The sequence below is a fragment of the Triticum dicoccoides genome, chromosome 3A, assembly GCF_002162155.2.
Source record: "Triticum dicoccoides isolate Atlit2015 ecotype Zavitan chromosome 3A, WEW_v2.0, whole genome shotgun sequence".
In the NCBI taxonomy this organism is placed as follows: domain Eukaryota; kingdom Viridiplantae; phylum Streptophyta; class Magnoliopsida; order Poales; family Poaceae; genus Triticum; species Triticum dicoccoides.
The window spans coordinates 649,567,150-649,582,807 of record NC_041384.1 but is presented as its reverse complement, the minus strand read 5'-3'; the positions used below and the strand labels follow the sequence as shown (position 1 = coordinate 649,582,807).

Below are 15,658 nucleotides of genomic sequence, written 5' to 3'. Positions count from 1 at the left end.
TTCGCTGTGAGCCCCTCCGTCGACCCCCCCTCCTCCTTCGCGTGGATACGTCGCCGTTGACGTCGTACGTCGCCGTGGCCGAGCTCGCTGGAGCTCGCGCTCACCGCATCCGCCCGTGCCCATGGGCGCGCTCCCGCACGCTCCGGCCCGCCCTGCTTCCCCGCTTTGCTCTGTCCCCGGCCGCGGCCAAGCCCGCACTAGCTGCCCTGCTTGGCCCGCCTCCCCTGCTCGTCGCCGCACTGCTGCTGCTGCTGCCCAGCGCCGCCTCGCTCGCCGGCCCCGCTCGCGCCGTGCTTTCTTCCCCCTCCCGCTACCTCGCTTCTGCATGCGCGTGCGCATCCGCGCTCGGCTATCGCCCGCTCCGGCCATTGCTCCGCCGCCATGCGCTCGGCTGCTGCTGCTTCGTGCCGCGGTCGCCGCTTGCCTCGCTCACCCCTGCGCGCGCCGCCCCGCCCATCCGCAGCTGTTCGCCGGCCGCCACTCCGGTCGCCCGGCCGGCGCCCATGGCTTCGTGCCTCTCCCCCGCCCTCTCCTCCTCCCACGGTCGCGCCACCGTGCCACAGACCGCGCCGGCGCCACCCCTCGCCTCCGCCAGCCGTGGCCCCGGCTGGCCGCGCCGGCTTGCCCCATCATCGGTGCCTCGGCGGCCTCGTCCCGCCCTGCGGGCGAGTGCGTGCTCGGGTGTGCCCGCACCCGGTAGCACGCCCCGATAAGGCCCCCTGGGCCTATGACAAAGGGGCCCCACCCCCAGAACGTATTTAAAAAAAATAAAAAACAAGAATAATAAATAAAAATAAAAATAATTAATAATTAATTAGTTAATTAGTTAACTTAATTAATTTTGATTAATTAAATTAAACAACTAATTAAACTAATTACACAATAGTTAACTAATTAACCTGATTAGTTAATTAGGTAGTCAATGACAGTGGGCCCACCCCTAATTAATCCTGATTAGGTTAATTAATGTGTTTAATTAAAATGTGTCACTGACAGGTGGGGCCCACACGCCAGTTTGACCAGTCAACACTCCTGTTACTGCTGGCGTGATGCTGACGTCAACAAACACTATTCTGGATAATGTTGTTTAAATTAATTAAATTAATCTTAAAATGTTTTAAATCTTTTAAAATTAATATAAAATAAACCGTAACTCGGATGGAAAAACTTTGTACATGAAAGTTGCTCAGAACGACGAGATGAACCCGGATACACAGCCCGTTCGTCCGCCATGCCTCCCTAGCATGCTGAACTTGGAACTTTCCCCCTCTTTTCCTTTGTCCGGAATCCGCCTAACGTCGGGAATCCATCCTTGGATGTTTATCCCCTCCGTCTGCAATGTGTAGTACTATGTTAGGGCAACCCTAGCTCTGCCCGTCGTCATGTTATGCCTTGTGATGCATTGATTGCTCTGTATTTACTGTTTCTTCCCCCTCTTCTCTCCGGTAGACCCCGAGACTGATGATGCCGCTGTGATCGACTACATCACCGACGACCCCTCCTTCTTGTCTGAGCAACCAGGCAAGCAAACCCCCCTTGAGCATTCCGATATCGCCCATTTCTTTCCTCTCATGCTTGCATTAGAACTGCTACTGCTTTCTGTATGATCCTACTCTGATGCATAGCCTGTTGTTGTTACCTGCTTTCATACCTTACCTGTTTATCCTAAACTGCTTAGTATAGGTTGGTTAGTGATCCACCAGTGACCCCCACCTTGTCCCAATTGCCTCGCTTTATGTTCGATGACTCGATCAACGTGATCGACGTCCAGGCCCCGACACCGCACATCACCCCCCTTGTTGTACGACACTACAGAGTTACTATCGAGTGCCGAGGGTGAACCTCATACATCACTCCTAATGAGATCTCTGTAGTGTAGCTATATGGTCGTGCAACCCCTCAAGTGTGAACCTCGAGGGTGGATCCTCTTACATTCACCTTGATGATAACATCGAGTGGGATTCACCGGGGGTGATTCCTCGGGTTTTCCCCTTGGTGTTAGACACACAGTTACTATGGTTACTATGAATTTACACTGAGCCATGTTACTAAAGACGGGTCGACCCTGAGGGGTACCCGTGCGAGCTTAATTGCGAGTGATGTGGAGTCGGGTTGACCTGGAAGGTGCCCGCGAGATACCTATGAGGCGTGGCCGGGCATTCTTAGCCCTTGTTGCAAGTAATCGAGACGGGGCGACGGGGTCACATCGACCGTGAGTCTCTGCTCGTTACCGCGCGTTCCTAATCCACTACAATTTGGATATTTGATCCGAGGGGCCTCTGGCCTGATAGCACTAACCATCACATGGGCATAGTATGGGCGTTCTGCGTCGTATACATCAGCCGAAGCTTAATAGACGCCGGCGACTGAGCGGCACGCGCCGGGTTGGACTGGAAAGCACCTACCTTGTTGAAGGAGGCATCTAGGTCTGCTCACCGGCCGCGTACGCAATGTGCATGAGTTCCCGGGGAGATGGCCCATGACCCCTGGGGGCATAGGTCTAGTCCGGCGTGCTGGCCTCTCTATTAAGCCTAGGTCGGGTTGCGGCGTATTGTTTGGCCGAGGCCGGGCATGACCCAGGAAAGTGTGTCCGGCTGGAGTTAATCAAGCGTGGTGGGTAAGTTGGTGCACCCCTGTAGGGAAGAAAACATCTATCGATAGCCTGTCCTACGATAACGGACACTTGGAGTTGTATCCCGATCGATACAACTAGAACTGGATACTTGAGGTGAGACATGGTGATGAGAATTGGATTGTGATGATAACTGGATATTATGGCTCTAGGATTGCTTTCTTGCAGGGAGTCGAGAAAGGATCTCTGGCCGAGGTTGATAACATTACTGCTACTTTACTTTATGCTACTCTACTCCCTCCTGTTGCTGCAAGATGGTGGTTTCCAGAAGATGCTAGTCTTTGATAGGCTAGGCTTTCCCCTTCCCTTCTGGCATTCTAAAGTTTAGTCCACAGATACAGCCCATCTCCTTTGATACAAATGCATACTTGGTTTAGATTTGATGTAGTCTTGCGAGTACTTTGGATGAGTACTCGCGGTTGCTTTGCTACCTCTTTTTCCCCTATACCCGGTTGTTGCGACCAGATGACGGATCCCAGGAGCCAAACGATGCCACTGAAGACTACTACTACCCGGGGGATGCCTACTACTACGTGAAGACCGCAGACGACTAGGAGTAGTTAGGAGGCTCCCAGGTAGGAGGCCTTGCCTTTTCGATCGTTGTTGCTTTTGTGCTAGCCTTCTTAAGGCACACTTGTCTAACTTATGTCTGTACTCAGATATTGTTGCTTCCACTGACTCTTGTGTATTTGAGCTTATGTATTCGAGCCCTCGGGGCCCCTGGCTTGTAATATAAAGCTTGTATTATTTTTATTTGTGTCTAGAGTTGTGTTGTGATATCTTCCCGTGAGTCCTTGATCTTGATCGTACACATTTGCGTGTATGATTAGTGTATGATTGAATCGAGGGTGTCACAATGATGTTGCTACCGACGCAGGGCTTCGCCTAAGCACCACTACGATATGACCGAGGTGGAATATGGTGGAGGGGGGCACCGCACACGGCTAGGAGAGATCAACTGATCAACTTGTGTGTCTAGAGGTGCCCCCTGCCCCTGTATATAAAGGAGCAAGGTGGGAGGCCGGCCGGCCCTCTATGGGCGCGCCAGGAGGAGGAGTCCTCCTCCTAGTAGGAGTAGGACTCCCCTTTCCTACTCCTACTAGGAGGAGGAAAGGAAGGAGGAGAAGGAGAAGGAAGGAGAAGGAGGAAAAGGAGGAAAGGGGGGCCGGCCCCCTAGTCCAATTCGGTTTGGGCTAGGGGGGCCGCGCGCCCTGCCTCCTCTCTTCCACCACTTGGCCCATTAGGCCCATTACTTCTTCCTCGGAACCTTCCCGTAACTCCCCGGTACCCCCGAAAATACCCGAATCACTCGGAACCTTTCCGATGTCCGAATATAGTCATCCAATATATCGATCTTTACGTCTCGACCATTTCGAGACTCCTCGTCATGTCCCCGATCTCATCCGGGACTCCGAACTACCTTCGGTACATCAAATCACATAAACTCATAATACAATCGTCACCGAAACTTTAAGCGTGCGGACCCTACGGGTTCGAGAACTATGTAGACATGACCGAGACATGTCTCTGGTCAATAACCAATAGCGGAACCTGGATGCTCATATTGGCTCCCACATATTCTACAAAGATCTTTATCGGTCTGACCGCATAACAACATACGTTGTTCCCTTTTTTATCGGTATGTTACTTGCCCGAGATTCGATCGTCGGTATCTCAATACCTAGTTCAATCTCGCTACCGGCAAGTCTCTTTACTCGTTCCGTAATACATCATCCTGCAACTAACTCATTAGTTGCAATGCTTGCAAGGCTTAAGTGATGTGCATTACCGAGAGGGCCCAGAGATACCTCTCCGACAATCGGAGTGACAAATCCTAATCTCGAAATACGCCAACCCAACAAGTACCTTTGGAGACACCTGTAGAGCAACTTTATAATCACCCAGTTACGTTATGACGTTTGGTAGCACACAAAGTGTTCCTCTGGTAAACGGGAGTTGCATAATCTCATAGTCATAGGAACATGTATAAGTCATGAAGAAAGCAATAGCAACAAACTAAACGATCAAGTGCTATGCTAACGGAATGGGTCAAGTCAATCACATCATTCTCCTAATGATGTGATCCCGTTAATCAAATGACAACTCATGTCTATGGTTAGGAAACATAACCATCTTTGATCAACGAGCTAGTCAATTAGAGGCATACTAGTGACACTCTGTTTGTCTATGTATTCACACATGTATTATGTTTCCGGTTAATACAATTCTAGCATGAAAATAAACATTTATCATGATATAAGGAAATAAATAATAACTTTATTATTGCCTCTAGGGCATATTTCCTTCACCACTTCCCTCCGACCCGGCGCTAGATCCAGCTGTCGAGGAGCATGAGAACCCCCTCACGTGGTCGGTGTCACATCTGATCTCGAGGTCGCTTCCCCTGGCCCGAATGTCAGATCAAGCCACTAAAGAGCGTGAGAACCCAAGGTTGATGTTAGATCTCACTTCAAGGACGCTTACCCTGGTCCGGAAGTCATATCTGACCCAAGAGGAACCTACGATGTCTGCTCCAAAGCCGATGCCCATGATTTAGATATCAGATCGGTTCCAGAAGTTTGCAACCTCGGATAGCCCGATCTTGGTGTATGATCGAATATGGGAGTCTCTGGGAAAATTCAATTTGATCGAACCAGGCCAACTTCGAGGATCTAACCAGTGTCTTGGAAGAACCCATGGATGAGACCGAGGACATAGATGAGGAGGTTGACATGTCCGAGAAAGACGCACTGGCAGCCGCCATTCCCTTGGGTAGCTGGACGACAACCTCGACCTACAATATCTACATGCTCGACACACTGTGTGGCAGCAACAATGGCGGATCCAATAACGCGACAACAATGGCACCATCAACGGCGATAACCCTGATAGCACGAGCGAGCCTCAGAGCAACTTAGGTCCTAAAGACAAGGATGCCTAAACGAATCGCTCGGCAGCCCAAACCACGACGTGTTAAGGATAAAGTCGTTGGTCAGTACAACCAAGAAGGTCGTCGGCGAGAAACATGGCCTTCTGGAGGAGGCACAATTCATCAAGGATTGCTGGAATGAGCTCTTCCAAGCCGAGGAGGAGTTGAAAACCAAGAAGTAGGAGCATAAGACGTCCCAAAAGGAACCACCATGGTATGGAAAAAAAACTAAGGACACGTTTGGTTGCTCGCATGGTTTTTTGCCGCTTTGCATACTTGTCCAAGTGATCCTGGTTGAGCTAATGCAGGCAAAAAACCAATATATGCATGTTGATTGTTTGTCTGCATCCCCTCTCCCAGCATCGTAGCAATGACTCTACGCATTGTGTTTGGTTGCTCACATTGGTTGTGCTAGTACTAGTGCATATTATTTGGTTACATACAGGCAGAGAGGTGTAGTAACCTTGTCCCCTACGTGATGAGCTTACCCGCTACACCTTACACACGATCAATCCGCTCGCACCAACAAGACAACACTGCAATTGTGACTAACTGGACGATAATGATGAAGTTCTTTAGCCCAAACCATCGATCTGCCTTGCTAACTTCAACATTGCATGCCTGCATTAGCACAAACTTGGAGCAAGCATCCTCTTTCGCCTACCTATCCTTAAACAATTTGTGGCAGTTGTTCTTGTAACCTGACACTTGTTCATTACATGCTTCTCATGAACTATAAACCCCGGGAACCCTCCTTCAGAACACCACATACCACTTGTCCTAGCATGGCAGAAGAGCAACAATTCAAGCATCAAACAATGGAGCACACTAGATATGAAACATAAGTAAGCATGCATGATCATACAACATAACAAGTTCATTCCACCACCAGTATGGTGTCATCCTACCACCACATTCAAAAGACGATGTTATCCTACCATCGCTACTTTGCCATTGGCGTGAGGAGTTACATGCTTACTTAGCCCAATGATGCAGCTCATGTTGCTTATCGAAAGGCAGACACAAAAGGATAAAAAGGATGGTAGGGGGCATTCTGGTTGAACCGCAACCGACACCTCAAAAACATCAGAATCAGGAAGCACTTGGCCGATAGGAGGCTGGGAGTCCTCGACATAGGACGCCGCGAATTGCCTTTGGGACACGACAAGGGTTTGACTAAACTCTTGCGTGCTCATGTCCCACAAACGTAAGTATCGGCAAGAGTGGCGCACACTACACATCAATAGTAGGAACTAGCACTAAACATGGAGAATATGAACGAACACTTTATATGGATTGTATGAACGAGCACTACCACATGTACAAGCGGATGATCTAGTTCAACACAACAGCTCAAATCATAGCAAAGAGTCCAACAAACTAGCACATATACTTGCATACTAACATACTACACATCAAGCATACTACCAATCCATCCATCACCAACTAGCTACCAATCCTTACCAAAATGGAAACAACTCCTAGCATTGCTTCTGATCCATCACCAATAGCTGCCAGAACATCACACTCACACACATGGTCACAAATATAAGCCCTACCACATGCTCACAGATCTAACTAGAACTAGTAGAGAGAAGGGGTGACTGAACTCACAGGCGCCATCGGAGCAGCCGCGATGGAGGCGCTGAACACGCCAGAGAATAGGAGAAGTCAAATTGCCGCCGCTGTCAACCGATGACCGGAGCAGAAGCGCCGCTTACCTGCTCGTCCTTGTCGATCTGCGCCGGAGGGAAAGCTCGAGAGGGGGGTGGCGAGTTTTGGCGGTGAGGTGAGGGAGGCTATATAGGGTGACGGATTTGACGGGAGGTGACGCTAATTCCTCCTGCTGCTTTTTGGGAGACATGCGCAAGCTCCTGCCATCTCCGTGGACGCAGGTGGTCAGTGTTGCGACCCCTCCCATGCAACGCTCGAGTTTAGCTCGGTGAAAACGGCCGATTCAGCCGTTCCAAGCGGGCATGGCTGAGGAGTGCTTTAAGGTTCATGCATGCAAATAATCTGATGTAGTCCAGGCAACCAACAACATGCGAGCAACCAAACGTGTCCCAAGAAGTAGTAGCATAAGACGTCCTGGAAGGTTATTGTTCTTTGCTTTTCCTTCTGCTCACATCAGGACGCGACCTGTTCGGAGGATCAACCTAAAGCCAATTGCCATATTTCTTGCTTTTCTCCTCATGTATTTCAGTCCCACACTCCTTGAACTCGTGACCAACTAAGTCACATAATTTCCAAAATCTCACCAGTTTCTCATATATGACAAGGTACAACTGCCTCTTTTTTGCTCGAACGATGCTTACAAACTTAGTGAGCGGCTGCTGGACATCATGCCGCACTCTCCCCCAGACATAATCATCATGAGTATTACCGTTGAGGCGCATATCCAGAATCTTTCTTGCGCCCTACAGCGGCTTCTCTATCAAATCTATCTCACAATAGCCTCCAGAACCACCCTGACACAAATCCATGTCATTGTCGTCTCCCAACACATTGCCTCCTCAGCCCCCGGGCACCAAATCCTTGCCATTGTTGCCTCCCAACACATTACGCTGGGGAACATGTTCAGAAAGGGTTCAAAATAATATCTTCAGAAAGCATAGATCGATTGGCAACGGGTCACAATGTAATCTCTAATCACGAACATTTGGTTTTAACATAAAAATGTGCCAGAGATGTACTTAATAAATGTTTCCACAATTAGGGCGGGCGTTTTTCAAGGTACAAGCTTCAACAGAAAGGAAAGCAAGAGTAGACTTGGTGACTACAGAATTATGGAGTTCAGAAACTCCTTCCAAGTAAAAGATGATAGGGCAGTTGATTTTCAAAGTACATCATTCTTCATTTAGGACATAAAGTGAATCACAACACGCGAAGCCAAACCAAGCCCCTCAGTTGTCCCCTTCCTCTCCTCAGTGGTTCGTGGATATCTTGATGGACAAACCTTGCCCTTGACCGCAGGATCCAGGTCACTACAACGCCCACACACCTTCCTGTCATGCAGATATATCTCTGCCATATTAACCGCAGCTTCCACAACACGCCTGATGTAGGTCACAAAGTTATCGTCGGGCTGGAAACCATAGATGGTGAGCTTAGCCAGATTCTTGTGTTTGAAATCAGGGGCATATGGCTTCCACTTCACCTCTGCCTTTTCGCACAAACCATATTTCTTCCATAACTCTTTGTCTGTCACCTTGTTGCACTAATGATCCCATACTCTAATGCACAGCTCTTTTAGGGACGGTGCAACTTCAAGAATAAACATTGTTCAAGCTAAATCACATCCTTCAGAAAGATGACCCAGATTCACACGCTGTAGTTTGCTGAGCACAGGAGTAAGCAGCTTCGGGGATTCTGGTAGAACCCAAATCTGGGATAGAAAAACAACAATTAACGAACTCGGTGCAAGTTGCATATAAATTACATGCTCAATTGGCGGAGAAGACCCACTCAAGTTAATATTGCTGCATATAATATATAGAGTGAGAATGGGCATATATGATTCAAATGACTAATTCATACCTTTTCACTTGCAAAATCCAGATGCAGATCGCTTACGGAAGGAACATTAGCAAGGAGCTGACTTAACTCAAGGGTCTTTTGCAAACGGCCGGTAGATTTCATAAGTGTGAGCTTCGAAAGCTATGGTACAAAAAGAAAATACAGGAAATCTTTATAAGAGTACCAACTATTATAGCAAACCCTTTGGAGTTTTGGTAGATATGCCAGTTCAATTCTCTCAAATTTCCCCCTGTCGACCACGAACTCAACAAGTTAAGCATGTTCTACTTGCAGCACAGAATAGATCCCCAAGTCGCAATCGGTTAAACGCAAGGATTCCAAAAGCTTGCAAGTGCTGAGGATGCTGGGGATGTCGTGTTCACCAAACCTCATATTGCGCAGCCACAGATGCCTAAGGCTAACAAATGCATCTGGACAAGCACTGATAAGATCATTGAACTGCTTACCAAAGCGGAGGAAATCTGCAGAAGAGCAGATCTTACAAGCCTTCTTTGTTGTGATCTGAAATTCAGCCGCCGCAACTTTCTGGGTTGACATGGCGCGGGCAACAGATCTGCCAATGGCGAGAGAGTCATGTTGCGTCAAGACAAATCTGATTTTGAGTTTGGTGATGGTGATATCCAGGAACCTTGTTCTCAAGATGTTATCAGTCACATGAGCCACGGCTCGGTTGGTTTGGAGGCATTCACCAAGACTGAAAACACGAGCTTTATCATGGCGGCCTGGAATGGAGCCAGCACTTAGGAAGAGCTGTGAGAGCATGGCAGGGAGCTTCAGCATTTCGTTGGATAGGATGCAGGCCCTTATAGCATCGAGTGTGTCCACCCTCTTCAGAATGTTGAGCAGAAGGTCATTGGGCAGCTTGCTAAGCCTGTCTCCTCCATTGCCAGCGGTGACTTCGTTGCGAGTTTCTTCTTGCGCTGGATTTAGCTGGAACAACAAATAATCATCATTTTGAGGATGAACCTGACGTGTAGGACAAACATCAATCAGTCAGGCACAAAAGAAACAAGACTTACATTTAGGCCGTTTTTGTCCTTCATGGCTGGTCGGTTCAACAAACTGACCTAATTTCGCCCTGAACGCAGTCAAGCATAATAGCCGAAGTGGAGGTGGTGGCAAGGAAGGGGAGCGATGGTGGCCGGCGGCGGAGGAGAGCGATGGTGGCCGAGCGGACGGCTAGGGTGTGGGCGGGGGCAGTCGCAGGGGACAACGGCAACCGAGGGTAGTGTTGGCCGCAGCGGACGGCTGACGTGTGGTGGCCTGGTGGGGTGTTACAGAAGGGATGGAGGCGGCGTACTGTGGTGGCCGGCGGCGGAGATCGGGAGAGCCGGGGCGAGACGGGACGGGTTGCCGCAGGGAAGGCGGCGCCTGCGAATTCACTGGATCAGCTTAGGGCGAATTATCAGCGGCAAGGATTAAAACTGGCCGATCAGTTTCCATGTCGTGGTCGTATCACAGTCCGTGTCCGGTCTTCTGTTGGTTTTTTCTCGCGTTGTGCACGCCTATATATGACTGCAGCATGTACGAATCCATAGAACCGGCACGAGGCAAGCCCCAAAACCGTAAGGCGCCGCCGACCCGTCTCGGCCTCCAGTTCCAAACATGGCGGCCGCCGCATCCGCCTCGCCCTCCGGCAGCGGCCGCAGCAACCTGCCCGCGACGGCGGGCGCTTGCCCCATCTGCCTCGAAGCCATCGAAGACGAGGCCTACCTCGACGCCTGCCTGCACTCGTTCTGCTACAGGTGCATAACGCAGTGGGTGAAGATCATGGCGAGCAAGCGCGAAGCACCCTTGTCCTCGGTGAGGTGCCCCCTCTGCAAGACCGACAGCGCGTCCATCGTCCACGCCTTCGACGGCGAGTCGTTCCAGCAGCATCACATCGAGCACGAGCAGCACCGCCCGGGGAACCTCTCAGACGCGCACGCGCTCATATCACAAATCTACAACACGAGAGAGGTCTCAGGCGACGAGCCGAGCATGCAGAAATACTGGAAGCAGCGAAAGTACCTCCGGAGGAACGTGTGGCTCGAGCCATGGCTGAGACGGGAGATCCAGGCCCTCACGCGGGACGAAGACGTCGACGCCATAGTCTACCACATCCTCGGCGTCATCGACTCCGCCACGAGAACGGCAGAGAAGCCGCACGCTTCCAAGGAGACCTCGCCGGAGAAAGCAAGGGAAGAGTTCGTGCGTTCGCTGTCCGACGCCGCGAGGCCGTTCCTCCATGGACGGACGGCGCGGTTCATCGCGGAGGTGGAGCTCTTCCTGGTCTCGCAGCTGAACATCGACGCGTACGGCAGGGCGCGCGCCTGGAGGTTCAGGGAGTCCGCTTCGCATGTGACGAGAGAGCAGGGTGCGCTGCCGCGGGGCCGTCCTCTCGAGGATCACTACTTCTACTTGTACTTTTTGAGCGATCAGGCAGATTACGTTGGCGGTGAGATGTAATGTATAGTAAACCTATTTATTTTTTTTGCGGGGGATTTAGAGAGCTTTATTGAATAAAAGCGTTCGCTGGACAATCAGACAAGAGGATGCTGGTCAGGAAGCTTGGAGTGGTATCTAGCCAGCTCTCGGTCACGTTAAGCGTACATGCACGCTTAGCACACAAGTGTGCAGGACCGTTAGCAGCTCTACTTACATGAGAAATATCAAAAGACAAAAAGCTAGCAGAGAGCTCTCTAATTTCAGACAGGATCGGTGCTACTACCGAAAGATCAGTGTAGCTAGAGTTCCAGAGGTTTACTGCCTCTAGAAAGTCAGTTTCCAGTTGCACGTGCGTGAATCCTCGAAGCTTAGCAAAGATGGTGCCCTCCCGAAGAGAGAGCACTTCGGCGATGAAAGGATCCGTGACCCCCATGTGGGGTTTGCACCATGCACCCAGGAAAGCCGATGAAGAGCGGGCGACGCCACCCGCACCTGCATTGCTAGCATCGCGTTGGATCGCAGCGTCTGTGTTCACCTTGACGTAGATCGTCTCGGGCGGCCGCCAACCGTGGCCCGGCAATGGTATGATACTCTGCCGGGGAATATCAAGCAACGCCAGGTCTTCCCGGATGCGCCGAACCGAAGATGCTGGGTCGATGATATCTTGATCATGTGTCCTCCTATTATGGGACATCCAGATAGCCCACATGACTGTGATGATGATGGCACGGTCTCTCTTTGAGAAGCGTTGCTCACAGAGTATGTCACGCGCCCAAGTGTTGGGGTGGAGCCTAGGCAAAGATATCTCAAAAAGCAACCGGGCCTCCTCCCAAAAACTTCTTGCATGAGAACAATGCACTAATGCATGCATCAGGTCCTCGTCCATCGCGAGACAGAGCTTGCATAAGCTTGTCTCCTTTATGTGTCTGTGTTGGAGTGTCTTCTCATCTGGGATGATTCCTCGAATAACTCGCCACCAGAACACCCTGACCTTGGGAACTACTTTGAGCTTCCATAAAACACTCCACATCTGTTGTTCATTCTCTGATGGTCCTGCTACCTGCCCTTCTTCTAGAGCTGCATGCTCTTTTTGATTCATTAGAGCTCGATAGGCTGTTTTAACAGAGTAAGTGCCGGATCTCTCATGTGCCCAAGCATAAAAGTCCTCCCCACCACCGTGACGTAGGGGAATATTCAGGATCGCTTCCGCATCGGGTGTGATAAAGGTTGCACGGATCAGATCCCGATTCCAAGACCAGTTATCATAGTCGATCAAGTCGCTCACCATGTTGATCGTTGTATTTGGCGGTCTGAATAACGGTCTCATGGATACAGTCGACGGCAGCCATCGATCCTCCCACACCGAGGTGGTAGTGCCATCACCGATTCTCTTAACAAGGCCAACATCTAGTGCTTGACGACCAGCAATGATCGCCCTCCAAGTAGCAGACGCTGACTTTGGTATAGTAGCCTGCATAAAATCACAATCAGGAAAGTACCTTCCTTTCATAACTTTGGTGCAAAGTGAGTCCGGTTTCGTCATGAACCTCCAGCCATGTTTCCCAAGAAGGGCAATGTTGAACTGTCGGAGGTCACGGAAACCCATCCCCCCTTTGATTTTTGGTGTAGCAAGTTTGTCCCATGCAATCCAATGAAGAACACGTCTGTCCAGAGAGCTCGCCCACCAGAATTTTGCCATGTTTGAGGTCAAACCTTTGCACACTTTTTTGGTCAGCAGAAAGCATGACATGCTGAAAGTTGGAATGGCCTGAACGATTGACTTGATTAGGGTTTCTCTCCCGGCACATGCAAACAAGCGTTCTGACCAACCTTGCATCTTACTCTTGGCCCGATCTCCAATATGTTCAAAGGTTCCGCTGGAGATCCTTCCAATTGCAGTGGGGAGGCCGAGGTAACGCTCAGAAAAAGCTTCGGAATGGACATTCAGAAGTTGTTTCAGACTTGCTTTGAGCGCCGCCGGTGTGTTAGGACTGAAATATATATAACTCTTTGATCTGTTTACACATTGGCCGGAGGCCGCACCATAGATCGTGAGAATGTCATTCAATCTAGTTGCACTCTCGAGGGTCGCCTTGATGAAAATCAAACTATCATTAGCGAACAAAAGATGACTTACCCAAGGCGCTCTGTGATTCACTCTGATGCCACGATCAACGAAATTTCCATAGTGATTAACCAGAGCAGAGAAGCCTTCAGCACATAGCAGGAAAAGGTATGGCGAAACTGGGCAGCCCTGCCGGAGGCCTCTCGACGGGGTGAAGTAGGGCAGCAGCTCCCCGTTTACATGCACGGAGAAACGTACAGATGTGACACACTTCATGATCAGTCTCACCAAGATGCCAGCAAATCCAAGCCTCAAAAGCATAGCTTCAAGAAAATGCCACTCGACTCGATCGTAAGCTTTCATCATGTCCAGTTTGATTGCACATGAGAAATTTTCCCTTTCTTCCGTCTCTTCATCGTATGTACACTTTCAAATGCAACAAGAACATTGTCTATGATCAAACGACCCGGGACGAAAGCACTTTGTTCTTCGCTAATAATCTCATCCATGCACGGCCTCAAACGATTGGTAATGGCTTTAACAGCAATCTTATAGAGTACTGGGCACAGAGCAATGGGTCGATATTGCGAGATATTCTGCGGGTGGCGTACCTTTGGGATTAAAGTGATGGAAGTGTCATTGAGTCCCGTCGGTAATTCACCACCATTTAAGAACTCCAATAGCGCCGGGACTATATCTTGCTTAAGAAGATCCCAATGGCGTTGGTAAAAACCTGCTGTAAATCCGTCCAACCCCGGCGCTTTTGACGGGGCCATCTAAAAGAGGGAAGCCCGGATCTCTGATTCGTCGAACGGTTTACAGAGAAGATCATTCATCACCAGCGTGACCCGGCGCGGTACATGCGATAACAGCTCATCACTGTTGCTGTACCCCTGAGACGTGTAGAGACTTTGATAAAAAGCAAGTATCTCTTCCTTATCCTCCTCCCCCGAAGCACAGACTGAGCCGTCAGACCGCTGTAAGTTAGCGATCTTGTTGATTCGTTGGCATTGCTTAGCCTGCGCTTGAAAGTAGGCCGTGTTGCGATCTCCCTCACGAAGCCAAGGGACACGTGATCACTGCTTGAACCATATCTCCTCCAACTTTAATGCCTCTCGGAGCTTTGACATGGTAGCTTTTTCTTCATCTGAAGGGCCCCGTACAACCGACTGTCTTCGCAGTCTGTCAAGTCGTTTTTGCAGCTGACGGACGGTCCTTGTTAAGCATCCGAATTCCCGAACCCCCAAGGTGCTAGTTTATGTTGTAGGGCTTCTAGGGAGTTCATGACCCCGAGCAGACCCGGCTCCTTTACTTGTGCACGCCAAGTTTCAGTCACCAGCTGTTCATAGTCACTCTGAGTTTGCCAGACGTTCTCATAGCGAAAGGGCTTCGAAACATGTCTGTTGGGTGGATGGTGTCGAAGATCCACCACTACAAAGCAGTGGTCAGATTCTAAGGAACACACATGGCGCACTGTAGCATGCTCGTACTTCTGTCGGAACTCCTCATTAGCGAAAGCTCGATCAAGCCGAGCCTTGACATTTGCATTACCAGATTGTCGGTTGTCCCATGTGTTGGGAACCCCAGACCACCCTAAATCCTAGAAAGCACAATCACTGACAACATCGCGGAAAGCTCTCATTTGCCACTCCGGTCGAGTTGTACTGCTAAAATGCTCTTCCCCATAAAGGGTTTCGTTGAAATCACCCATACACAACCACTCAGAATGAGGTAAGCTGTGTAGGGTACGTAGGAATCGCCAGCTATGGTGTCTGTTCTCTGCCCTCGGCGCTCCATAGAACCCGGTGAACCTCCAGTTCACCGAGGTGTTTAGTGCATCACGGACCACAACATCGATATGGCTCGAGCTGTAGTTCTTGAGCTCCACTGTTACATCATGGGACCAAAAGAGGCCGATGCCCCCACCTAGTCCCTCGCTGTCCACAGCAAAACAGCCAGCAAACCCTAACATTTGTTGCAATTTTTCCACTCGTTTCCCTCGGATCTTTGTTTCCATGACAAAAACCAGAGCGGGGCCGTCTTGCTTCACGACACTGCGAAGCTCGCG

The 15,658-nt window shown here is 50.1% G+C and overlaps 1 protein-coding gene and 1 pseudogene across 1 annotated transcript; one reads left to right on the top strand and one right to left on the bottom strand.

Annotated features, from left to right (window-relative positions):
- Positions 1-8,418: 8,418 nt before the first annotated feature.
- On the bottom strand, positions 8,419-10,141 carry LOC119272757 (annotated as a pseudogene).
- A 562-nt stretch (positions 10,142-10,703) lies between these two features.
- LOC119272756 lies at positions 10,704-11,546 on the top strand. Its single transcript, XM_037554162.1, has one exon. It carries the CDS (start codon positions 10,704-10,706, stop codon positions 11,544-11,546), a length of 843 nt encoding a protein of 280 aa, XP_037410059.1.
- The last annotated feature ends 4,112 nt before the right edge of the window (positions 11,547-15,658 follow it).

Excerpts from the sequence above, each read along its gene's own strand:
- LOC119272756 (XM_037554162.1), top strand. The coding sequence starts at position 10,704 with ATGGCGGCCGCCGCATCCGCCTCGCCCTCCGGCAGCGGCCGCAGCAAC.